General features: G+C 49.0%; 2 protein-coding genes across 3 annotated transcripts in view; both read left to right on the forward strand.

Annotated features, from left to right (window-relative positions):
* The window catches only part of CHST15 (carbohydrate sulfotransferase 15), a 100,356-nt gene extending 87,632 nt beyond the window's left edge, over window positions 1-12,724 (forward strand). Inside the window, exon 9 of one of the 2 annotated variants that reach the window (XR_014253287.1) lies at window positions 11,304-12,724. The gene's annotated coding sequence lies outside the window, so the exon portion shown is untranslated. The remainder of the gene's footprint in view (window positions 1-11,303) is intronic. The other variant, XR_014253288.1, reaches the window with a different exon arrangement.
* Window positions 7,358-8,876, forward strand: LOC309642613 (ubiquitin-conjugating enzyme E2 D3). The gene has a single exon (XM_082424355.1). The coding sequence runs from the start codon at window positions 7,610-7,612 to the stop codon at window positions 8,051-8,053; it is 444 nt and encodes a 147-aa protein (XP_082280481.1). The 5' UTR covers window positions 7,358-7,609; the 3' UTR covers window positions 8,054-8,876.
* Window positions 12,725-23,792: the final 11,068 nt, after the last annotated feature.

The raw sequence follows: 23,792 nt of genomic DNA on the forward strand, positions 1-23,792 counted from the left end.
AATTTCTAATATAGTAAATACTGATAGATGTGAACCACATAAACAAAAGCTCTTTGGGAATCTTCAATAATTTTTGAGAGTGTAAAGGAGTCTTCATTCTTAACAGTTTGAGAACTGCTGGTTTCTATATTTATTAAATCACGCATTTCTAATATCAAGCACAACTGGCGTAAGAAAGACTTGGGAACAAACATAATTGACTTGTAATAAACTCAGAATTGACTGGAGGGCATTTTGCAGAATGGCCGAGAGCACTGAGCATGCCCTGAACATCAGCAAGGGTGCCTAGGGGACGAGGAGGCAGGCATCTGTCAGTGGGGAGCCCGGATAAGAGGCATCTGCGGTATAAGTGGTGCCCGCTGTTTACTGAGCACATGCTGAGTGCCAGGCCCCGGGCTCAGTGCAGCTCCAAGTGTTGCCTTGGATCCTAACCACCACCCTAGGAGAGAGGTCCTCTCTTTCTTCTGGTTCTGTCATTGTACAGGTGGGGGAACTGAGGCTCAGAGGGGCCAAACAACGAGCCCCAGGCCCCCAGCCCCTAAGGAGCAGAGTTAGTCCTTGATCTCAGGTCTATTGATCTCCAGGGCCCGAGTCTTAACCTGCACTTCTCACCTCTGAGTCCCTGAAGTCTCTGAGTTTCTAAGGAGGCAGAGCCTCAGGTGAAATCAGGGGGCTGCTGGTACCTTCGGGACACTCTGGGCTGGGAGGCCCAGGACGAGGGGACGAGGTCAGGGCCAGGTGGCCTCTTCAGGGTCATTTTCTTGTGGAAGCAGCAGAACTGACCCGGACAGCACCCCACCCCACCTCCCGGCACCCCATCGGTGCCCAGCCTTGCAGGGGCCCTTGGGCAGAGACTCGATCCTGGCCTGTGCCGCCCTCTTACTGCATCCCTTCTGTGTCCTGCGTCCACCTGGATGGGAGGAAGCTGGGCTGAGTGTGTGCTGACCCTCAGGAGGAGGCCCTGACTTTTGGGAGGTTGAACAGGTGGGACCGGCTGTTCCAGGGGCCCTTCCATCTCACGGTCTGAGGCTTTCTCAGAGCCCGGGAATCCTGGGCTGGTCCCATCCTGCCAGTTCTGAGGTTAGTCAGGGGCCCCCTGTGGCCCCCCCGTGGCCAGCCGCTCCTGCCGCTGCTGTGAGCTGGAGCCGTGGCTGAGGAATGGGGAGTGGCAGCTGCCCTCAGGGCTGGCCTCCACACCTCCGAGGGGCAGCTGGACATCCCAGATGAGGGGCCACGGTCACCATGGAGATCTTTTGTTTACTCCCGCCTCCACGTGAGATTATCTGCAGAACTGCCATTTTCTACACTTTCAACATAGTGGAATTCCACGGCCAGGCCAGCCTCCAGTTCTAAAGGCAGCAACCCAGGCAGCCTGCACAAGACCTCAGGACGCAGGCGAACTTCTCTGGCCTCTAAATCTCCTACTACCCCTAAGAGAGCACACACTTCTCCTCTGCTCCACGTTTTCTGCCTCCGTGCCTTTGCACAAGCCAACGCACCACCAGGAGGGCCCACCCTCCCCACTGTTCAACTGAGCCAGCTTCTTATGCCACCCCAGGGCCAAGGGCAAGTGTTACCTCCTCCTCCATGCTGGCCTCCTGGATTCCACCCTGCCTCCCACCTCCTGACCTTCTTGAGGCCTCTTCCCCTTCTTAGTCTCTCTCCCATCTTGTGTGGTGTTGATTACTTTCTACGTGACTCTGCAGTCATTTGTGTTTTCATCTCGCACCCAGACAGCGAATCCTGGGGGCACACAGGCTGTTCCTTCCCCTACCCTCAGATACCCAGCCGTGGAGTGATGTCCCCAAGAGGGAGGAAGTGAGTGCCCAGAGAGAGAACTGACCTGGGAGCTAGGGATCTGGATGACACTGAGCCAGTGACTTGACTTCTCTGAGCCTGTTTCCCCAGCTACTGAGCAGGGTGGGGGCCTGGAGGATTTCAAGGGGCCCTTTCAGATGTGCCCTTCTCTTTATCGCCTTTTGAAGACTTGACACTTTCCCCAAGCTGCTTCGTGCCCAAGATGTTTTGCAGAGGAAGTGTCTGGAGAAGGGGTTGGGCCGGGAATGGCAAGCCCCTCTCCACTCGTCTGGGATTCCAGGATGGCTGCCCTGGGCGCAGAAGGCACCGAAACGCAGCCCTGTGCTGCCCCCGTGTGGCCTCTCTAGGCACTGCACCCAGGAAGCCTGTCTCAGCCAACCTTTCCAAGGGCTACCCTGGCAGATGCACATCACCAATCTGGATGGCCCGCTTGACCCTCCACTGTCTTCTTGCTCAAAGCTCACCTGGGCCAGGGAGCTCCTGGGGACTAGCAGTCACCCTAATAAGAGGACGTCCAAGGGTGGAAGGACTGTGGTCTCAGATCAGCCAACCAGGAGCCTTGTTCTGGAGGTGCCATTATTTGGTGAGAAGGATGGTCGTAGGAGCCCCCAGAGGTGTTCACGTGTGCTTCTTGGTCTCCAGGCTCTCCCCTCGCCCCCACCTCCGCCGAGTGGCCTGCAGGCCGTGTAGGATCACACCCACAGTGCCTGCAGGGAAAGGAAGGCTGGGAGAGGGCCAGCCTGACTCTCCGTCAGGTGCTCCCTCCGCTCTATCTGGCGCTGCCAGAACACTGCTCCGAGTGGGCTGAGCTGAGATCCTTCTGCCCCTTTGGGACTGGTAGTGGTCAGGCACCTCCCCAGCCCCTCCCCATCTTGATCCTTCCCACGCGTAGGCCTCCCCTCCTCAACCCTCGTCCTCTACGCCACCATTCCTCATACCCTGTCCTGAGCTGACCTGAACCTGGGTCTCGGGCACCCTCCTAGGACTGTGCGTGGCTCAAGAGGGCCCTGGGGGAGCCATCACCCGCCCCAGGGGGACCTCAGACGTGGGAGTATTGGTGATGGGGAGGAGCCGGGCTTGAAGCTTCTGCCTGCAGACCTCCAGAGCTCCCCCCTCGCCCGTCCTTGTTCTGCCTTCTCCACCCCTCCCCGCATCACCTCCTTCCTGGGCTCTCCTCCCTCCTCCCTGCGAAATGGCCCTCCCGGCTCCAGGCCCCACCTCCATAAGCCATGCTCTGTGGCCTCTTAGCCCTGCCCAGGCAGGCTCCTCTGTTACCCTTGTCCTTCCCAGATGCGGGGCAGGAGCTCAGGGGTCCTAGGGGACCCTCTTTCCTGGGGTGTCCTATGCTGACCCCTGTCCTGCCTTGGTGTAGACGAGCTGAGGTCTGGGACCTCCACGTGGCAGGAGGTCCCCCTCTTGCTTGACCTGGTCTCCCAGGCAGACCTGACCTCTGCCCTTCCCATTTGCCTTCCAGCTCTTTCTGCTGTCTCCTCGCTCCGTCCCTTCTCCTCCTTCCTCCCGGCTTGCTCTTCCTCCAGCGGTGAGGTGCCTGCCAGACGGGGCAAGGCTGGGCTGGGCTGGGGCTGCGGTTCCAACAGGCAGGTCTGGAGCTGCTGCCACAGTGCAGCTCTGGGAAGGTCCAGGGTCTCGATGACAAGCCATGCTTAGCGTAACCCGGATACATCGCCGTGCCCACCCTGCCAGGACGTTCAAGACTGGGTAACAAGCAAAGAGAACCACCCCGCTTTATTAGCACCTGCGCAGTTGTAGCCCTCGCTCTGCTTCGTCACAGCTCTCTTCCTCGGGCGCCTCAGGCTCCTGCGCCTCCATCCCAGAATCTCCAGGGGCGGCTTCTTCCTCACCAGCTGGGGGCCGCCCCTTCTGGAACACGTGACTTTCTCAGCCCCTGCCTCAGCTGTGACGTGACCCTGTCCAGGCTGCTCACGTTTCAGTGGCCAGGACTCGTCACGTGCCCCCTCCCGCCACGGGACAGGCAGGCTGCTAGGAACTGGATGGAGAGTTGATGTCGGGCGGGGCATTTTCAGTGTCCCCCAGCTCCCTCAGAGCCCCCACTGGATTCTACCTTGGCCCTTCTCACTCATTCTCCCACCTCTCAATCTCTTTTGGATGTTTAACCTCTTTATACCCGCACTGCATTCTGTGAAATTCCCTTCCAGTTATGTCTCAGTTCACCAAATCTTTCTACTTCTCTACATCACCAATTCTGCTCTCTAAACTATTAATTTTTAGTTTTCAAGTGACTTTTTTGGGGGTCATTTTCAATTGTCGAATTTCAATTTGGTTCATTTTCAAGTCCGTCTGTTATTTTTTCATGGAACATTGTTTTTTAGATATTTTTTTTAAAGATTTTTTTTTGATGTGGACCATTTTTAAAGTCTTTATTAAATTTGTTACAATATTGCTTCTGTTTTATGCTTTTGTGGTTTTTTGGCCGCGAGGCATGTGGGATCTTAGCTCCCCAACCAGGGATCGAACCCGCACCCCCTGCATTGGAAGGCAAAGTCTTAACCACTGGACCGCCAGGGAAGTCCCTTAAATATGGTTTTTAATTCCTTCTTTATGTCTTTAATCATTTTAAACATGATTTATTATTTCATTTGAACTGTTATTATAAGTGCTTGGGGGATTAATCATTCTGTTTTTTTTTTAATCTGCTGACTTTCCCTTGTGAATTGTTTCCTTGTGTATTTTGTGATTTTAAAAAATTATTTTGAGTTTTTCTTGGGGTGTATTACCATTTTTTTTCTAGGGGAGGCCCACATGCCCTGGGATGGGTGGTATTTCCAGGAAAGGATTTTATCTTTGCTTTGGTCTGGATCCAAGGGATCATTTCTCTAAAAACAAATTTTGCAATAACTTTTTGGTTTGGGATGTCCTTGCTTTATGAGAAGTATAAATTAAAACTGTCCATCTGGTTGGGTGGGGTGGGTTTGGAGCTTCCGTTTTGTTTTGTTTTTGTTTGTTTTATTCTCCAAAAAAAGTTTTATTCTGGAAAAAATCTGGCACAATTTACCCCATTTTCCATTTATCCATAATGTGTAAAATCACCGAAAAGCACAGTGAGAGCATGGTTATTATCTGATACTTATTTGTTTCCTACAGCGTGGTGGTCTAACATTAAAGCAGCATTGGTCCTCATATCTACTTTCAGATGAGAGCCAATATTTTGGAGCTTCCGTTTTTAATGGGAGCTTTTATGCACCCTCATCTTTTCTGAGCAGAGTCAAGCTTTGCTCCTGAGATTGCGCTTGTATTTTCTGAGTCTTTCTTATAAGGAGGGGCCAGCCTTCCAGGGACCTGACTGTATTCAGAGTTCCCAGTTCACCTCTGCCTCTTCTATCTCAGGGACCTATTTCCTTTCTTCCCTGAGCATTAAAACCCAGCCCCTATCCCTTAGGACACATATTTACATTTGACCCCTCCCTGGGCTTCTGTGGTGTTGGCTCATGAATGATCCTTCTGGCTTGTGGTTCCTACTTTATTTCTGGCTCAAGAAGTGCCCTCTTTCCTTCTTTCAAACTTGCCTATGAATTAGAAAGAAATTGACATGTTTTGCAGGTGCAGAGATAGCTAGCAGGGCAGAGATGGGAATTTTCTAGTCAACTTTTGTTATTAATTCCTAGATTAATTTTGCAGTGGTCAGAAGACATCTCTGAATGATGTAAATCTTTTAAAATTTGTGAGGTTGGCTTTATGACCCAGCATATGGTTCATTTTATTAAATATTTGTGCATTTAAAGAGTGCGTATTCTGTCATTGTTGGATGTAGTATAGTTCAAGCTAATTGTGCTGTTCACACTTATATCCTTATTGCTTTCCTATTTTTATTGAGAGTCATGTGCTAATGTCTTCTACCATTACTATAGATTTGTCTCTTTCTCCTTTTGGTTTAGTGCTTATCTGGCATAGTTTTTTCCCCCAACCTTTACTTTCACCATTTTTTGCTTGTTTTTGAGGTAGATCTCTTGTAACCAAAATATAATCAAGTTTTAAAAATCTGATGTGAAGTTTTAGTCTTATTTGGAGTATTTAGTCCATTTACATTTTTTTAAAATTTATTTGTTTATTTATTTATGGCTGTGCTGGGTCTTCATTTCTGCACGAGGGCTTTCCCTAGTTGCGGCAAGCGGGGGCCACTCTTCATCACGGTGTGCGGGCCTCTCACTATCGCGGCCTCTCTTGTTGCGGAGCACAGGCTCCAGATGCGCAGGCTCAGTAGCTGTGGCTCAGGGGCCTAGTTGCTCTGCGGCATGTGGGATCTTCCCAGACCAGGGCTCGAACCCGTGTCCCCTGCACTGGCAGGCAGATTCTCAGCCACTGCGCCACCAGGGAAGCCCAGTCCATTTACATTTAACGTAATGATTAATATATTTGGATTTATAGCTACACTTTTACTATTTGCTTTCTATTTGTTGTACCTGTTTTATGTTGTCTACTCCCCCTCCCTTTCCCCCTGGTATTTGGCCATTTGGTCCTGTTTCTTGGCATGCCTAGTAATTTTTTCATTGAATTCTGGGCATCGTTCATCCTTTTGTCTGATGCGTGGATAAACTGTGTGTGTAGGGGTCGGGGTTAGTCATCTTAATCCAACCAGGAACTGAGTGGATGCTATTCAAGTACTGCTACTCAGGGCTGGGTGGCAGGATTGGAACACCTCTGCTCATGTCTGCTCCTACAGCATGGTTTTAAGGTGTGTTCATCAGGGCTCTTGCCCCATGATAGGTCCTGAACTCTAGTCCTTGTGTCCTCAGCACAGTGAGAAAATTAAAAAACTTCACTTACTTTTCAGGCTCTGTATTTACCTTTCTAGTTTTCGTCTTGTGCAGCTTCAGAAATCTTCAGATATTTTGAGGGGGAAATTGACTGAGAGCTGGGCTTAGTTCTTGGCCCCACTGCCACCCCCAAGAATCCCATTTTTGTATTTCCAGATCCATAAGCCTATCAACGTCTTTGTTAGTTTCCTTGATCCCCTGGTAGCTCTAACCTGGACCCCTTGCCTCTTGCTCTGTCCAGGATTCCCAAGTGCCCTGAGTAGAAAAGTACACATTTATTAAAAATTTTAAGTTTAATACAAAAATAAAGAAAAAAATTTCAAGACCTAATACTCAGCAAATGAAGCTTGTTCAGGGTTCCAGTGCAGGACCTTGGCCTTTTAGGCTTGATTGCCTCTCCAGTGCCTTCAAACACATGCTCTTTGGTGTGTCTTCAGCCTTCTTGTCCTCAGTATTGGTCCTCTGCAAGATCTCCAAGAAACAGAAGTCCCTTTGTATTATGTTTCAACCATTTTATATTTTGGGGTCTATATGTTACCCCAACCTTTCCTATCCTAACTAATACATATTTTACCAGCATTTCTATATATTTTTAGGAGGAAGTGGTCCATAATAACTAGTTTTCCAGTTGGTTGAGCCAAATGGCCTTATACTGATTACAATTAGAAAATATGAAGGACGTACTGTCATTGGTCACGTGGTATAGAATACACAGCTAAGTACGTGTGAAGAGAAATGTTTAAAAATGATGAGAGCGGACATCTTGTGGCTGTGTCGTGCGCGTGAGCCCCGTAGGGCCGGGGAGGCACCAGCTGCCGCGCGGGGAGGAGGCCGAGGCCGCAGCTTGAGGGAGGCCCCGGCCCCTCTGCGCCTGTGTCTGGCAGAGCCGGTGTGAGACCAAGAGACAATCCTTCCCAGCCGCCGGGATAATCAAGAGTTTTGGCCGGAACTTTGAACACACACCGAGATAGTGAAGAGCCAGACGAAAAGCACAGACTATGGCGCTGAAACGGATTAATAAGGAACTTAGTGATTTGGCCCGTGACCCTCCAGCACAATGTTCTGCAGGTCCAGTTGGGGATGATATGTTTCATTGGCAAGCCACAATTATGGGACCTAATGACAGCCCATATCAAGGCGGTGTATTCTTTTTGACAATTCATTTTCCTACAGACTACCCCTTCAAACCACCTAAGGTTGCATTTACAACAAGAATTTATCATCCAAATATTAACAGTAATGGCAGCATTTGTCTCGATATTCTAAGATCACAGTGGTCTCCTGCTTTAACTATTTCTAAAGTTCTTTTATCCATTTGTTCACTGCTATGTGATCCAAACCCAGATGACCCCCTAGTGCCAGAGATTGCACGGATCTATAAAACAGACAGAGATAAGTACAACAGAATATCTCGGGAATGGACTCAGAAGTATGCCATGTGATGCTACCTTAAAGTCAGAATAACCTGCATTATAGCTGGAATAAACTTTAAATTACTGTTCCTTTTTTGATTTTCTTATCCGGCTGCTCCCCTATCAGACCTCATCTTTTTTAATTTTATTTTTTGTTTACCTCCCTCCATTCATTCACATGCTCATCTGAGAAGACTTAAGCTCTTCCAGCTTTGGACAATAACTGCTTTTAGAAACTGTAAAGTAGTTACAAGAGAACAGTTGCCCAAGATTCAGAATTTTTTAAAAAATGGAGCATGTGTATTATGTGGCCAATGTCTTCACTCTAACTTGGTTATGAGACTAAAACCATTCCTCACTGCTCTAACATGCTGAAGAATCATCAGAGGGGGAGGGAGATGGATGCTGAGTTGTCACATCAAAGGAAGCAGCATTATTCTAGCAGCATCCATTCTTGTTTAAGCCTTCCACTGTTAGAGATTTGAGGTTACATGATATACTTTATGCTCATAACTGATGTGGCTGGAGAATTGGTATTGAATTTATAGCATCAGCAGAACAGAAAATGTGATGTATTTTATGCATGTCAATAAAGGAATGACCTGTTCTTGTTCTACAGAGAATGGAAATTGGAAGTCAAACACCCTTTGTATTCCAAAATAGGGTCTCAAACATTTTGTAATTTTCATTTAAATTGTTAGGAGGCTTGGAGCTATTAGTTAATCTATCTTCCAATACACTGTTTAATATAGCACTGAATAAATGATGCAAGTTGTCAATGGATGAGTGATCAACTAATAGCTCTGCTAGTAATTGATTTATTTTTCTTCAATAAAGTTGCATAAACCAATGAGTTAGCTGCCTGGATTAATCAGTATGGGAAACAATCTTTTGTAAATGCAAAGCTGTTTTTTGTATATACTGTTGGGATTTGCTTCATTGTTTGACATCAAATGATGATGTAAAGTTCTAGAGAGTGAATATTTTGCCATGTTCAGTTAAAAGTGTGCAGTCTGTTACAGGTTGACACATTGATTGACCTGATTTATGCAGAATTAATAAGCTATTCAGATAGTGTAGCTTTAGTATGCTGCACATGATACTGGCAGCCCGGGAGTTCATAGATGGACTTGGGACCCAGCAGTTTTGAAACGTGTATATGGAGTTTAAGAAATTTATTTTCCAGGTGCAACCCCCATCTAACTAAATTTTTTCTTCACCTTGTACACTTGACAGCTGAAAAAACCATAACATGGGAGTAATAATGGGTCAAAATTTACAAAATAAAGTACTGTTTTGGTGTGGGAGTTGTCATAAGGCTATGTTGAAGTGACTTAACTATGTGGGATATTGAGGGTTTTTTTTTTAATGGAGTGAGTATCCATTAAAATGAATTTGTTCAGCCATTTACATTAATGAGCATTTAAATGCAACAGATATCATTTCAGGTGACTTAACATGAATGAATAAAAGTCAATGCTATTGGAAAAAAAAAAAAAAAATGATACGTCTTATTAAAAAGATAATACACATTTATTAAACATTTTAAGTTAATACGAAAATAAAGAAAAATATGTCAAGACCTTGTACTCAGCCAGTGAAGCTTGTTCACGTTGGTAAATCTGGACCCTGGCGGAGAACACAAAGCTCAGCGTTTTGCATTCATAGGGTCAGGGAGCTATGCTATTTATCCAACAAATTCCTTTAAGTATTGGCCCATGGGAGTTTCTAGAGGGCATTTACACCCAGCACTATACATATAACACTATACATAGATTATAAACACATGTATGCATATACACACATATATATATATATATATATATATATATATATATATATATATATATATATATATTTGTTCATTGCCACATTCCCAATGCCTGAAAGAATGCCTAGAACAAACAGGTGTTTAAAAAAACATTTGTTTAATAAATGAATGAACAAACTAAAAAAAAAAAAAAAAAGCCCTTGCACTCTGTGGCAACTGCTGTCATCATATTTTTTTCCAATCTTATTTTTCTACACTTTTGATTAGTTGAGTCATATTATATAGACAATTCTATACGCTGCTCAAAGCAAAACACACATAAAACAAAACTTAGTATAGCATGTGCTGGGTGCCCCTGGCCCATCCAATTCACCACATAGAGCCCCAGTTTCTTCCTCTGAAAAACAGACATACCGTGACAGGGTTGTGGTGAAAATCCAACGGTAAAGCTCTTAATCGTTATTCCAGAGGCATAACTGCACAACACATGGTAGCTATTAGAATTTTAGGAGCAGTCATATCAATAGTGCCCCCAGTCTAGAGAGGGGTTAACCAACTTGCTACAGTCATACCTGAGGTCCACACTCTGGTCTGCCCGACCCCAGGCTCTTTCCATCTCCACCTTCAGCCTCGAACCATACCCGGCACCATGCTGGGTCCTGAGACTTCAGAGAAACTGAAAGCTTCCTCTGGCAGCTGGAGTGGGAGTGAATCTGTCATCACTTGCCACGATGATGCTGCATCACAAAAACCTCACCAAACCTCAGTGTCACACTGTTAGCATTGATTTAGCAGGTTATGAGTCTGGGGGTCAGTGACTTAGGCTGGGCTCTGCCAGACGGTTCTTCTGGTTGTGGCTGGGCTCACCCACATGTCTGCCAGTTGTCTGCAGGTTGGTAGACCCAGGGTGGACACAGCTGGGACAACTGGTGACCTTGGCTTTACTCCACGTGGCCCACCCTCCGGCAGGCTGTCCTGGGCATGTTCTTGTGGAAAAGGATGAGGAGCAAGAGGGTGAGGGAGAGATGCAAGTGTTTCTTCAAGCTTCTGCTTTTGTCACGTTTGCTAAAATCCCATTGGTAAAAGCAAGTCACGGGGCGGAGACTGAAATCTCTGGGGCAGGATGCCAGGCCCACAGTGGGGGGTCCTGAAAGTGTCATGGCAAAGGGTGGAGTACAGGAAAGGTGAGGAATGGGGACATCAATGCATTTCATCTGTTTCAGGGAGGAGAAGACACAGAAATCATCCAGTAAGCCAAGGGGGCAGACAGATCAGAACCCTCCTGTGTCCTGCCAGCAGGATGACCTGTGATACATGAGCAGATGGGCTCCTTCTAATCCCCAAACCCTTGAACTGGGCTGCTGGTCAGGAGGCCCACATTGCCCGGGGGCAGGTCACAAAGGAAAGTGTGCAGGTGGCAAAATCCTGGCTTTTAACTTCAAGAGCCTTTGGCTGGGAATAAACAAAAGATTCAGAAATATATGCAACAACATGTTCTTTCATCAACAGGAGTTTCTCTTCCAGATAAGGCAAGGAGCAGACCTCCTAGGAGGAGCAGAGAGAGGGATGTTCAACAGCTGAACTTGAACTTGAACGGGGAACGTGTGCTCCTGAACCAAGCATGTCAACTTCACCGAGAGCATCAGCCAAGGGGCTGAAAACAAAGGTAGCGACCATTCTTGTGAAAGATGACCAGGCCTGGTGCCCTCAAAAGAAGCGTTGAGAGCTTGCCAAAAACCCAGGCAGAAGGCACAGGGCCTCCTTCGTCCTTCCGTCTGCAGTAACCTTGAACTTCAAGGAGCTGAACGGGCATGGTGCCAGGAGCTAAGTTGGAGCAACCGCTGGCCCCAAATTAGGAATTTATAAGCGGCTCTGGGCTTATAAGAATCAAAAGCATATTCTTGCCCCAGTAGAGTTCGCCGGGATCCAGAAAGAGTCACACAAAGAGAGACTAAGAGAAACAAAATCTCTGGAGAGTTACATTTGGGGCGGCTGGAGGCTAGGTTGGCCCTAGGGTGACCTACGTGTCCCGGTTTCCCAGGGCTTTCTTGAATTCAGCACTGAAAGTCCTGCATTCTGGAAACCCCCTCGGTCTGGTCACCCGGTTGGCCTGGTGGCCGGAATTGCAAGACAGTAGAGAGCCATGGACTCCTGTTCTGTCCCTCTGCTGGGCCCTGCTCACCTGGCTGGCTGTGGGTTGGGACTCGAGGGGCAAGGCCTCCCAGCAGCCCCCAGGGCTGGGGGCACCTGCAGCGTTCGGGGGACAAGCCTGGTCCCTGAAGAGCACGGGGAGAGAGTCCCTCTTCTCATTGCTACCACTTCCCATCCGACACCTGGATGGAAATCTGTGTGGCCTGAGTGTATGCGGAGGGACAAGGACTTGATGGAAAGCTTTCCATAAACACAGAACAGCAGGGCGAAGGGCAGGGTTCTCAGACAAGGCAGGCACCTCCCTGGTTGCAGCTGATGGCGGTGCATGCACGTCCCTCGGTGCCCAGCATCTTCAGGCCCCTGTCCTCACCACTGTGTCTCCAGTGCGAGGCAAGGCAGGGAAGCCTGGGGGGACGGCGGCACAGAAGACCCCCTCCCCTTCTGTCCCGACCCTGCTTCCTAGGCTGGGAATTAGAGGACATTTATTTAAATATTTAAAAATAGCACCCAAACAGTTTGACCGTCCTTTCCAGGAGAAAAGATGAAGCAGCACTCCATGGGCCGAGCTGGCCCCCTCTCCGCAGAGCACAGACCTCGGGGGCCTGGGAAGCGGACGGGGAGGGGCGAGCTGGCGGCCAAGCTTCCTGCCCTGAACCCGGACCCCTGAGCACTGCGGTCTCCCCTCGTCAGGGATTTGCAGTGACAATGGGACGCTGAAATTCACAACATCCTTACCACCCCTCACTCCCCAAATATATTTGTATACGTTTGCACTGGTCCTATTGTGTTTGTCATCATTTTCAATGTTTTCCTGACAATTTGAGAGATTTGTGAGATTGGCTCGGGGATCTGGACAGGACACACTTCCCAAAGGCCAAGCTTATAACCTCTGCTGTGTCCCTGTTCAGTGGTTCCACTGTTTAAAGAAGTGTCAGCGTCACTCCTCATCACACGTCAAGTTCATAATTGATACTCGACATACTGCATTACGTTTAAAAAATGCACACAGGTAGAGCTGGGTTTTTAGGCCTCCCCAGTGCCTTCCCCCCACCAAACCCTCGGACCAGGGCTGAGAAAGGGAGGAGGAGGAGGAAAAAAAGAGTTAAATCCTGTGAGTATGTGTGTGTGGGTGTGAATGTACGTGTGTGTGTGTGTGTGCGTGTGAGAGTGTGTGTGGCGAGGTCTTCCAGCCCAAGGCCCCCCGGGCAGGGTCCTGCAGCGTGCGGGAAGGAGACTCCTTTTCATTAGGATCCCCCAAAGCAGCAGTGACCGCCTGGGTCCCTGGGCCTCACCGTGGGACCTCAGGTCACCTCTGGGTGCTCTGGCAGAGGAGCAGCGGGTGGCTGTAGGGGAAGAGGGCGAAGAGAGGCCTGCGGGAGGGCCGGTTGGCCGTGTTCGGCCACTGAGTGTCCACCGGGGGCGGGAACGTAGCGAGACCAGTGTCTGTCTTCTGGGAGCCGATGCTGTCCCGGGGGCGGGTGCTGGACACCACCGTGTAAGCGCTCAAGGTCATGTCAAGGGCTACTGGGTGCTACGGAAGCCGGGAGACAGGGTGCCCCGGGAGAGCACGGGTGGATGGGGGGCTGCCTGGACGGGAGACCAGGGCAGGCAGTGAGCTTGGACGTTTGCAGTGATAAAGGACGTGTGGGTGGCCAGGCTCAGGGTGAGGGGAGGCAGAGGAGCGGACGCCGCCTGGGCTGACTCTTAACCTTCAGGTCACGTGCCGGGTGGGGCGCAGACTTCTCTCCAGAGCCGGCTGCCTCCTCCGCAGGGGTCCCGTGGGCACCTCAGCCTCCTGACCTTCCCCATCACCCACTCCGAAAACCTGCCAGCCTACCACCTTCCCTGCCTCATGGGGCAGCCCCTCTGTCCTTCCCGTGGCCCAGGCCCCCAGCCGGGAACCGTCCTCGGCTCTCTCCCACGCCACACCCCTCTGGCCGGGGATGCCGCGGGCACATCCCTCAACTAAGCCCAGACTCTGACCCCCTCTCATCACGTCCACGCTGCTCCCCAGTAGCTGGGCAGTGGTCTCCCTGCCCTCGGCACCCACCCCTGTCTCTTTACAATCAGCAGCCAGAGGGAGCCTGGCAGAGGTGAGCTGGGGGCTGTCACTTTGCTGGAACCCTGCCGGGACTCCCCCTCGCCTGGATGATTCCTGAGTCCTTCCCGTGGTCCCCGGGGACCTGCACGGCCTGCTGTCATCCTCTGCGACCTTGGCTCCTGCCATCTCCCTTCACTCCCTCAGCCAGGCCCACCGGCCCTCTGGCTGGTCCTCAATCCCCAGGGCTGTCCACACCTCGGGGTCTCTACACTGCTAATGCCCCCCGTCACCTGGCAACAAGGCCACCCGATGGCCGTCCCCTGGCATTCCGGGTCCCTCTCCCTTTGCTTCTTTTTTTTTTTTAATTGTATTATTTTTAAATTTTTTTTAATTTTTAATTTTTTATACTTTTTATTGGAGTATAGTTGCTTTACAATATTCTGTTGGTTTCTGCTGTACAGCAAAGTGAATCAGCTATACATATACATATATCCCCTCTTTTTTGGATTTCCTTCCCATTTAGGTCACCACAGAGCACTGAGTAGAGTTCCCTGTACTACACAGTAGGTTCTCATTAGTTACCTATTTTATATATAGTAGTGTATATATGTCAATCCCAATCTCCCAATTCATCCCAACCCCCTTCCCCCCTTGGTATCCATAAGTTTGTTCTCTGCATCTGTGTCTCTATTTCTGCTTTGCAAATAAGTTCACCGGTACCATTTTTCTGGATTCCGCACATGAGCGATGTTATACAATGTTTGTTTTTCTCTTTCCGACTTACTTCACTCTGTATGACAGTCTCTGGGTCCATCCACTTCTCTGTAAATGGCACAATTTTGTTCTTTTTTATGGCTGAGTAGTATTCCATTGTACATAGTACCACATCTTCTTTAACCATTCACCTGTTGATGGGCATTTAGGTTGCTTCCATGTCCTGACTATCGTAAATAGTGCTGCATCCCTCTGCTTCTTTATGCCCCAGCACTTTTCATCCTTTGTATGCTCATCATTTGCTCATGAAGTTGGCTTACTGTTTTCCCATCTCCCACTAAATAGCTCCATGGAGGGGGGAGTTTGGACTGTCCCTCCCTGACATTTCCTATTGCAAGCTCCCAGGTCAGCACCCGGTGCATGGTTGGGGGCTCAGAAGATATTGCTGAACGTTGGATGAACGTGAGGCCTGGTTGGTCACAAGAGGAACTGGAATTTTTTTTCTGGTCACTGGAATAGATGATGGGTGAGTTTAAGCAAAGGTGTGACGTGAGCCAGGAGGATACAGGGACCATGGAAAGAGAAATGCATCTCTAGAGCAGAGACACAGGGTCCTTCCTGACATGAACCCGAGGTGATGGGATTCTGTTCGCTGTTTTCAGGTAAATAGGGACTTGACTGTCAAATTAAGTCCAGGTTTAGAAAACGAATACCCAGGGTCCTGGCCGAGGGAATGCCAAGTTAGACTTTCTTCCACAGATACTCAAATAATAGCAGCTGATTGGAAGCCAGTCTGTCTGGAAGCTGAGATTTCATTGGTGATTAAGTTTGGGTCATGAAAAGAGGCAAGTCAACTGGACTTCTGATCCTCTGTAACTACCCTGTGGGATCAGAGTGGGTTTATAGAGCTTGGAAAAGATCGAGCCAGACTTAAACAATGACATGACCAGAGGGGAAAATATCTCTCAACTAGCAGCATGCTGTTTCCTTAACAGACTGTCACCCTTGTTCCTAACTCCCCAGGGTTCAGCTAAGCCCCAAGTCAAGTGTCTTGGGCTCTTAGGTCTTGGGTGTCAATGGCCCTGGAGCCTGGACCACGTCTTCCATCACAAGGTCCCTTATTATGGACCTGCCAGCAGGGGGTCAAGTGGCTCTAACTTTGAAAGCAGAGCAATACTCTTGTTTCCATGTAAATTTGAATGGCCCCGACATGCTGGGGGTGGGGAGGTGACCTGGAGCCCAGTTCTCTAACCCCTGCCCCTCAACACTCCCCTCCCTGACCCCAGCTGTGACAGAAATGTGCCACTCACACATTTTATACAATTCAAGCAATGGTTTCATTGACGAGCGGAATAAACTAAAAGTTCTCAGCCCAAATAAGTGGTTAGAAAGATGATAAACGTGTAAGCAGTACTTTACCGCAATTCTGTGAATTGTCACTCAGTTTACGAGCATGGGCCTAAAAGGGGCCTCTGAGAAGCCACCCGAGGATGCTCTGTTTTCTGGTCCCCCGACAGGCCCAGCAGAGGGCAGGCTGAACCTGGGAATGTGCTGGAGCTGCTGGGAATGAGAGGCAGCTGCTTCCCAGGCAGAGTCCAAGGATGCTGGAATCTCTCTCCAAAGGCTTGCTCCCCGGCAAAGAGAAAATCTTCTCTGGCATTTCTCAGCCAGGTCCCCCTCCCTTCCTACAGTGCTTGTCCAATACTACCAACTGGTCCTGGCTGGCCTGGCTTTTGGGGCCTGGGGTACTGGGCTGGAGTCTTGTGAGAGCGCTGGCTCCCTCCTTCCCTCCCTCCTGCTGTCCTTCTAGGCCAAATCACTTGGTCACCACTGTGTCTGTGTCTCTTAGCCAGCTCCGGGTGCTGAGCCCACGCGGCAGCCCTGAGCCAGCTCTGCTGCCCACCTCGGCTCCAGCCCCCAGCTGCCTAGACAGCCTGGTACAGAGGGCAGAGCCTTCATTCTAGACCTGCCTGGGCTCAACTCCTGGCTCCACCAGTAGCAAAGGGACCTCAGCTTCCCACACCTTGATTTTCTCATCTGTAAAATGGGACTAAATCAGTTAACATTTGAGAAATGCTTAGAAGAGTACATGTTATGTAATCTGTGAGAGATGGATGGATAGTGTCGACTGAAAAAAAAAGTACAACCTAAAAGTTGAGAACTATGTTTTATTTGGCAGCCCAAACTGAGGACTTAAGCCCAGGACGCAGCCTCTTACATCGCTCAGAGGGACTGTTCCGAAGAGGTAAGGGAAGAGCCAGGATATATAGGGGATTTTGCAACAAATACCGGGTAGGTGAAACATCAAAAGATTATTGTTAATTAAAAGAAAACCAGATCTCTCAAGTTAATGCATTTAACACTTCTCTGTGTATGGGAAGATGCAAGAGTCTGGGCTCATTGAAATCATTTCCTTGATATGCACCTTAGATGTCTAGGGCCGGTATTCTGTTCTTTCCCATCCTGAGTCCCCTGAGGGCTCACCGTTGGGGGCGGCGGCAGTGGCTTGATGGCTGCAACAGCCCTTGTTTACGGATATGGCAGGCAACATTCTTCATTCACAATAGATATAAAGTCTTCTCAAACTGTGGACCATTCCGTTTTTCCACTTGACACTTTGAGCCAGGGCTGACCCACTCACCAACCAGAAACCCGCTTATGCCTGGGCTTTGCCAGCCCGCAGGCAGAGGGGGCAACACTTGCCCCCCTCCTGGCTCTCTGGGCTTCTCCATCCACCGCAGCTGCTGTATTTTCTTTGAGGAGCTTTTAAACCGCAAAGCTCTGTCCCAGCGTGCTATGGAAGGAAGGGGGATTGAGTTTTCCTCTTGCTTCTTTTAAATGCTTAGAGGTTGAATTTCAGTCCCAGACGCTGGCAAAGTAAGGAGACCCTGAAATTGTATATAGGTCTGGATCGTTCCAGAAGTCCCCAGAGATATGCAAAGCTACTGAGAGCTACCGGGAGCTGGGAAGCCTCCCCACTGCCCTCCCTGATGGACGGGGCACTGGCAGGGGATGCTCCTCCAGGGCTCAGCCGTGTCCAGAGGTGGGCAGGGCCTGGATGAGGCAGAGGATGCCATGATGCCCGGGCACCAGCGTCCTCCGTTTGGGTCACTGGACCCAAACTGGACCCTGCACGAGGCCCCTTTAGTCGCCCAGCCGGTGTTTGCCCCTGAGACCCGACCCACCCCACCCCATCCTGGGCAGGCCATTCTTTCCAACAAAGTTCACTGGAAGCAGCTCCTGTTCCCTCTCTGCTTAAACAACACGGGCTGGCCCCTGATGAGTCGGACCACGTTTCAATCGGTTTTTTATGGTGGAATGATCCCACAGTGTGTGCATTGTGTGAGTTCCAATTCCAAACCTTTCTGGTTTCATCATCTTCATTCTATTTAGTTTCCTCTGACTCATGTGATCAGTTGAAATATTAATTACAAAGAGAAGGCTAGACGCAGAGAGGGGGACGTGATTTGGCCTGGCTCTTCCATTTAACAAGGAGGAAACAGGCCTGGGGTTGGGGGAGGGACTTGGCCTGGATTCCCAGCCCCTGGCGGGGCTGGGGGCTTCACCGGGGCCTCCGGAGTCCCATTTGCGGTCCCAGGGGCTTCCTTCTATTCCGTTGCTGACTCGGCCCCCATCTCTGGTACCGATTTCCCTGCAAGTGGCAAAGCACCAGATGGACCCAGGCCCGCAGGAAGCCTCTGGTTAATCCAGAGGCCGCAGCAGGAGCTCCGACCCTCTTGAAAAGGAAGCCTGGGGTGGAGAGAAGCCACTGTTTGGAGTGGCTGTGGGACAAGGGGGGAGAAACAGATTCCCACGTTCCCTGCTTGAGTCATTCATCGTAGGGACACCCTGGGGTCATGGGTGACATGGGCTGGGGGAGGGGTGATGCGAGGACTCTGCCAGTCGCAGAGGCTGCCCTCAGACTAGAAAGTGGAACCGGCGCTGGTGGCCGGTGCCCGTGAGCGCCAGACAGCCACGCCGGAGCACGTGGGCAGGTCAGGCACGTGGCACTCACGCATGCGCGGGGAGGTGGACGGGGCGCTCGGCCAGATCAGGACCCCCGTTTCTCCACCTACAAACAGAACTTGTTTCACGGTGTTGTAATGATAAAAAGAAATCTCTGAGATTGCTTCACAGTTATTTTATTATGACATCCGCTCACAGGTGCTGCCCATTTGAGGGTTAGAGTGAGGAATTAAAGGTTCATGTCACTGATGTAAAAGTAATTAAACAAGGAGGCCGTTAGACTGGTAGCCCAGGTAAGCTGGCCGAAACCTAAGCCAGGGTCAATGCACTCGAATAGGAGAAGATGAGACGTAGAACAACCGACCCCAAACAGCCGACTAGCTTTTCGCCAATAAGGCAGGCTGTAGCCAGTCACATTACTTCCTTGCTTTGTCTCCACATCTTCTCTATGCAAACCTCTCCCCTTGCTCCTGTCCGTGGAGCGCTCCTAACCCTCTTTGATTTTAATCAATGTAAGCTCAAATAAACTCTTGAAAATTCTAATGTGCCTCGTTTATCTTTTACCGTTAAGCACCTTTCTCAGGGAGACAGCAGCCTCGGCCGGCCCCGTGGGGAGAGCAGGACTCCCAGGGGAGATGGAGAGGGGGCGCCCCTGCTCAGAGCCCTTGAGGAGGTTGTCAACCCTGGATGCATGTTGCCAAGAAAGCCGGCTCTTGCCCTGAAGTAGCTGCAGGTTCAGCCCGAGGGGTGCCCCCCAGCCCAGGGCCCCTCCAGGGCAGGAGGGTCCGTGACTGAGTGCCAGCACAGTGAAGGCTGGGAGATGCGCAGGCCGGCCCAGCCCCCCCGAAACCTGAGAATCAGGCCACGTTTTGTTACGGAGGCTCTGCAGGGCTGGCCAGGGAGTGGACTCCAAGTTTCTCAGGGTGGAGGTTTCCAGGTTCAGGGTAAGCTAGGAGCCGCTTCTGAAGTGCAGGGAGAACAGACCCAGCACCGTGCTGAGGCTTCGTGTGGGGAGAACATGAGGATTTGGGTACCAGGTGGGAGCAGAAGCTTGTAAATACCCACGGCCTTTGGAAGAAGGTGGATATTAACCCTGGAGACGCAGAGCGTGGACAGCCCAGCATAGACACGCAGACCACACCCCCTGCACTGCCTGTTCTTCCATCTGTTCAAACCAAGCCGTGGCCGGTCAGAGTCCCTGAGGAGTGGGGTGGCGGGCCTCCTTTAAATGGCCACGGCGCAGGTGGTGTGTGTGTGTGAGGGTTTTAGGTGGTGGTGTCTCGGAGACTGGCTTTGGAGCCCATGGATTGTTCCAAATTTAGAAAGCAAATGCGTGGGAGGTTGGAGAGGGCACTGGCAAAGGGTGTGGGCTGGTGCATCTCGGTGCCTCTTTTTAAGGAAGAGGAGTTCTTCGTCTGAGCCCCACTGTCTCCAACCACGGGGAAGCGTTTCCCTCTTGGGGCTGCGGTTTCTCATCCAGTTTGGGGTGAGTTGGGGCCGCTGGGCTTCTTGGGGGCCGGGTAGGGGTTGGATGACGTCAGAGGAGTCCTAGTGTCCCAGCTGATGCCTTATTCTTCCAGGACCACAGAGTGGAGGTGAGATGGTCTGCAGGCTCCTGCCCTCTGTCCACTGGAGGCGCTCCAGCCTGTTTGCTTAGTGTTCTTCCTGTAACTTTTCATTTGGAAGAAGGATTCTGTAGCTCTCTATCATTTGGAAATCCTTGGAGCTCAGAGGGCTTTCCTGGCTCTGACATTTGATGATTCTGCAACAAGTCTTTATTCTAGGACAACAAAGCTTCCCAGGTTTTCCTGGGACCCAGAGTTTACCGGACGAGACTTTCAGCGCTGAAACCTGGGGTGTCTCAGGCAAGGAAGGCCAGCTGGCCATCCTAGCACATTCTCACAGTGCAGCTTGGCTTTTGAGCTGTGCTTGCTTTGGGGAGGGAAAAGCACACCATTTAGAAAGCCTCTTTGATGCCTGTGTGCCAAGAAAAATGGGACTGGGAACCCAATCTCGTAGTAACACTGGATGAGAAGGGAGGGAAGCCCACCCCATCTCTTTCCAGAAAAAGCAGCATTTACTTTAATTTGCAAATCACAGAGCAGAAGCCAACTGGGGCCAGGGTTGGTGTGCCTGATGGGAGCTGAGGGGAAGGGGAAACTTTAAAAAGGAGAAGAATTTCACACTGAATCTCTTAATCTGTTTTTACAAAGAGACTCATAAAATCTTAATATAGCCCCAGGACCGTCATGTTTATAGACATGGCATCGGCAGTAATGGCAGTACTGGAGTGTGACCAGAGACTTTGCAGAAACACACCAGGGAGGGGTGTGGATTAAAGTGAGAGAACCACCTCCAAGCAGGGGAGGCGGGACAGCCAGGGCATCTCAGTCTGGTCTCCAACTGTGTCGAGGAGCCTGAGCTACAACCTAGTCTGAGGCTCAAGGTCACTTGCTCCTGTCTAAGAGCTCAGCCATGCTCAGCCCTGCCCAAGTACACCTGGGGAGGAGAAGGCAGCCTAAGCCTGAGTACGCCCCTCCCCTCCTTCTCCTAGAGGAAGGTGAGTGACGTCGTCATTAGCTCTAGACCAGTGGACACCCTTGTGAGGGATGTGAGACGGGATGGAGGTAGTTGAGAAGGAAGAGGGGCTGGCTAAGTGGAGAGGGAGGTCCCAGGGCTCCCTGGGGGGAGGACCCGGGCTGGCCTCCAAAGCACCTTTGGGAAGGTGAGAAGGGAGGGCATTGCAGGCAGGGGAAAGAAGAGCTTTCTGTCTAGACTCTACCTGGGAGAGATGAGCTTGGATTTAAAGAAGGTGCAAGAGAGGTACCTGCCTGTATCAGGGGTTGTCTTGAGCCCACAGAGGCTGAATATTCAAACAGAATTGAAACAAGTCAAGTCCAAGAGCAGAGCTTTCAAATCTAGTCCTTCTCCATTCTTTCTATGTGCTCCCACCACTGCCTTAGGAATCTGGGCATTGGCATGACTCTGTTAACATAATGGCTTTTTAATTTTTTTCCCATTACGTGCTTTAAAGAAGTGATTTCCAAACATTGGACTATGTGGAAAAAATGAAGAAAGAAGCAAGTGTTCCCTGGTCTAAGGCAAAATGTAAAAAATAAAGAAAATATAATGAGTTTTTCACAAAGCTAAGTTGATTCAGCTTAAAGTAATACCCTCCACACTGAGAGTACGCTGTTCCGCTCTCTTTGCGGTTCGACTTGCGTTCTTTAATGGGACCGTGGCAATGGGTGGAGGGAAGTTTGGTTATTGTTGTTGCTCTGTTTTATTTTGGTTTTTGTTTTAAGCTTCCAACCCAATGTCAGTCCCTGATTTAACTTAAAATTAAAAGCACTGGATGGCTTCACAGGCGAATTCTATCAAACATTTAGAGAAGAGCTAACACCTATCCTTCTCAAACTCTTCCAAGATATAGCAGAGGGAGGAACACTCCCAAACTCATTCTACGAGGCCACCATCACTCTGATACCAAAACCAGACAAAGATGTCACAAAGAAAGAAAACTACAGGCCAAAATCACTGATGAACATAGATGCAAAAATCCTCAACAAAATACTAGCAAACAGAATCCAACAGCACATTAAAAGGATCATACACTATGATCAAGTGGGGTTTATCCCAGGAATGCAAGGATTCTTCAATATATGCAAATCAATCAACGTGATACACCATATTAACAAATTGAAGGAGAAAAACCATGTGATCATATCAATAGATGCAGAGAAAGCTTTCGACAAAATTCAACACCCATTTATGATAAAAACCTTCCAGAAAGTAGGCATAGAGGGAACTTTCCTCAACATAATAAAGGCCATATATGACAAATCCACAGCCAACATCGTCCTCAATGGTGAAAAACTGAAACCATTTCCACTAAGATCAGGAACAAGACAAGGTTGCCCACTCTCACCACTATTATTCAACATAGTTTTGGAAGTTTTAGCCACAGCAATCAGAGAAGAAAAAGAAATAAAAGGAATCCAAACTGGAAAAGAAGAAGTAAAGCTGTCACTGTTTGCAGATGACATGATACTATACATAGAGAATCCTAAAGATGCTACCAGAAAACTACTAGAGCTGATCAATGAATTTGGTAAAGTAGCAGGATACAAAATTAATGCACAGAAATCTCTTGCATTCCTATACACTAATGATGAAAAATCTGGAAGTGAAATTAAGAAAACACTCCCATTTACCACTGCAACAGAAAGAATAAAATATCCAGGAATAAACCTATCTGAGGAGACAAAAGACCTGTATGCAGAAAATTATAAGACACTGATGAAAGAAATTAAAGATGATACAAACAGATGGAGAGATATACCTTATTCTTGGATTGGAAGAATCAACACTGTGAAAATGACTCTACTACCCAAAGCAATCTACAGATTCAATGCAATCCCTATCAAACTACCACTGGCATTTTTCACAGAATAGAACAAAAAATTTCACAATTTGTATGGAAACACAAAAGACCCCGAATAGCCAAAGCAATCTTGAGAAAGAAAAACAGAGCTGGAGGAATCAGGCTCCCTGACTTCAGGCTGTACTACAAAGCTACAGTAATCAAGACAGTTTGGTACTGGCACAAAAACAGAAATATAGATCAATGGAACAGGATAGAAAGCCCAGAGATAAACCCACGCACATATGGTCACCTTATCTTTGATAAAGGAGGCAAGAATATACAGTGGAGAAAAGACAGCCTCTTCAATAAGTGGTGCTGGGAAAACTGGACAGCTACATGTAAAAGAATGAAATTAGAACACTCCCTAACACCATACACAAAAATAAACTCCAAATGGATTAAAGACTTAATGTAAGGCCAGACACCATCAAATTCTTAGAGGAAAACATAGGCAGAACACTCTATGACATAAATCACAGCAAGATCCTTTTTGACCCACCTCCTAGAGAAATGGAAATAAAAACAAAAATAAACAAATGGGACCTAATGAAACTTAAAAGCTTTTGCACAGCAAAGGAAACCATAAACAAGACCAAAAGACAACCCTCAGAATGGGAGAAAATATTTGCAAGTGAAGCAACTGACAAAGGATTAATCTCCAAAATTTACAAGCAGCTCATGCAGCTCAACATTAAAAAAA

The sequence above is a fragment of the Balaenoptera physalus genome (assembly GCF_965194825.1).
Source record: "Balaenoptera physalus genome assembly, chromosome: 14".
Lineage (NCBI taxonomy): Eukaryota > Metazoa > Chordata > Mammalia > Artiodactyla > Balaenopteridae > Balaenoptera > Balaenoptera physalus.

Bases quoted from the DNA above. Each gene is read 5' to 3' on its own strand.
- LOC309642613 (XM_082424355.1), top strand. From the start codon at position 7,610: ATGGCGCTGAAACGGATTAATAAGGAACTTAGTGATTTGGCCCGTGAC.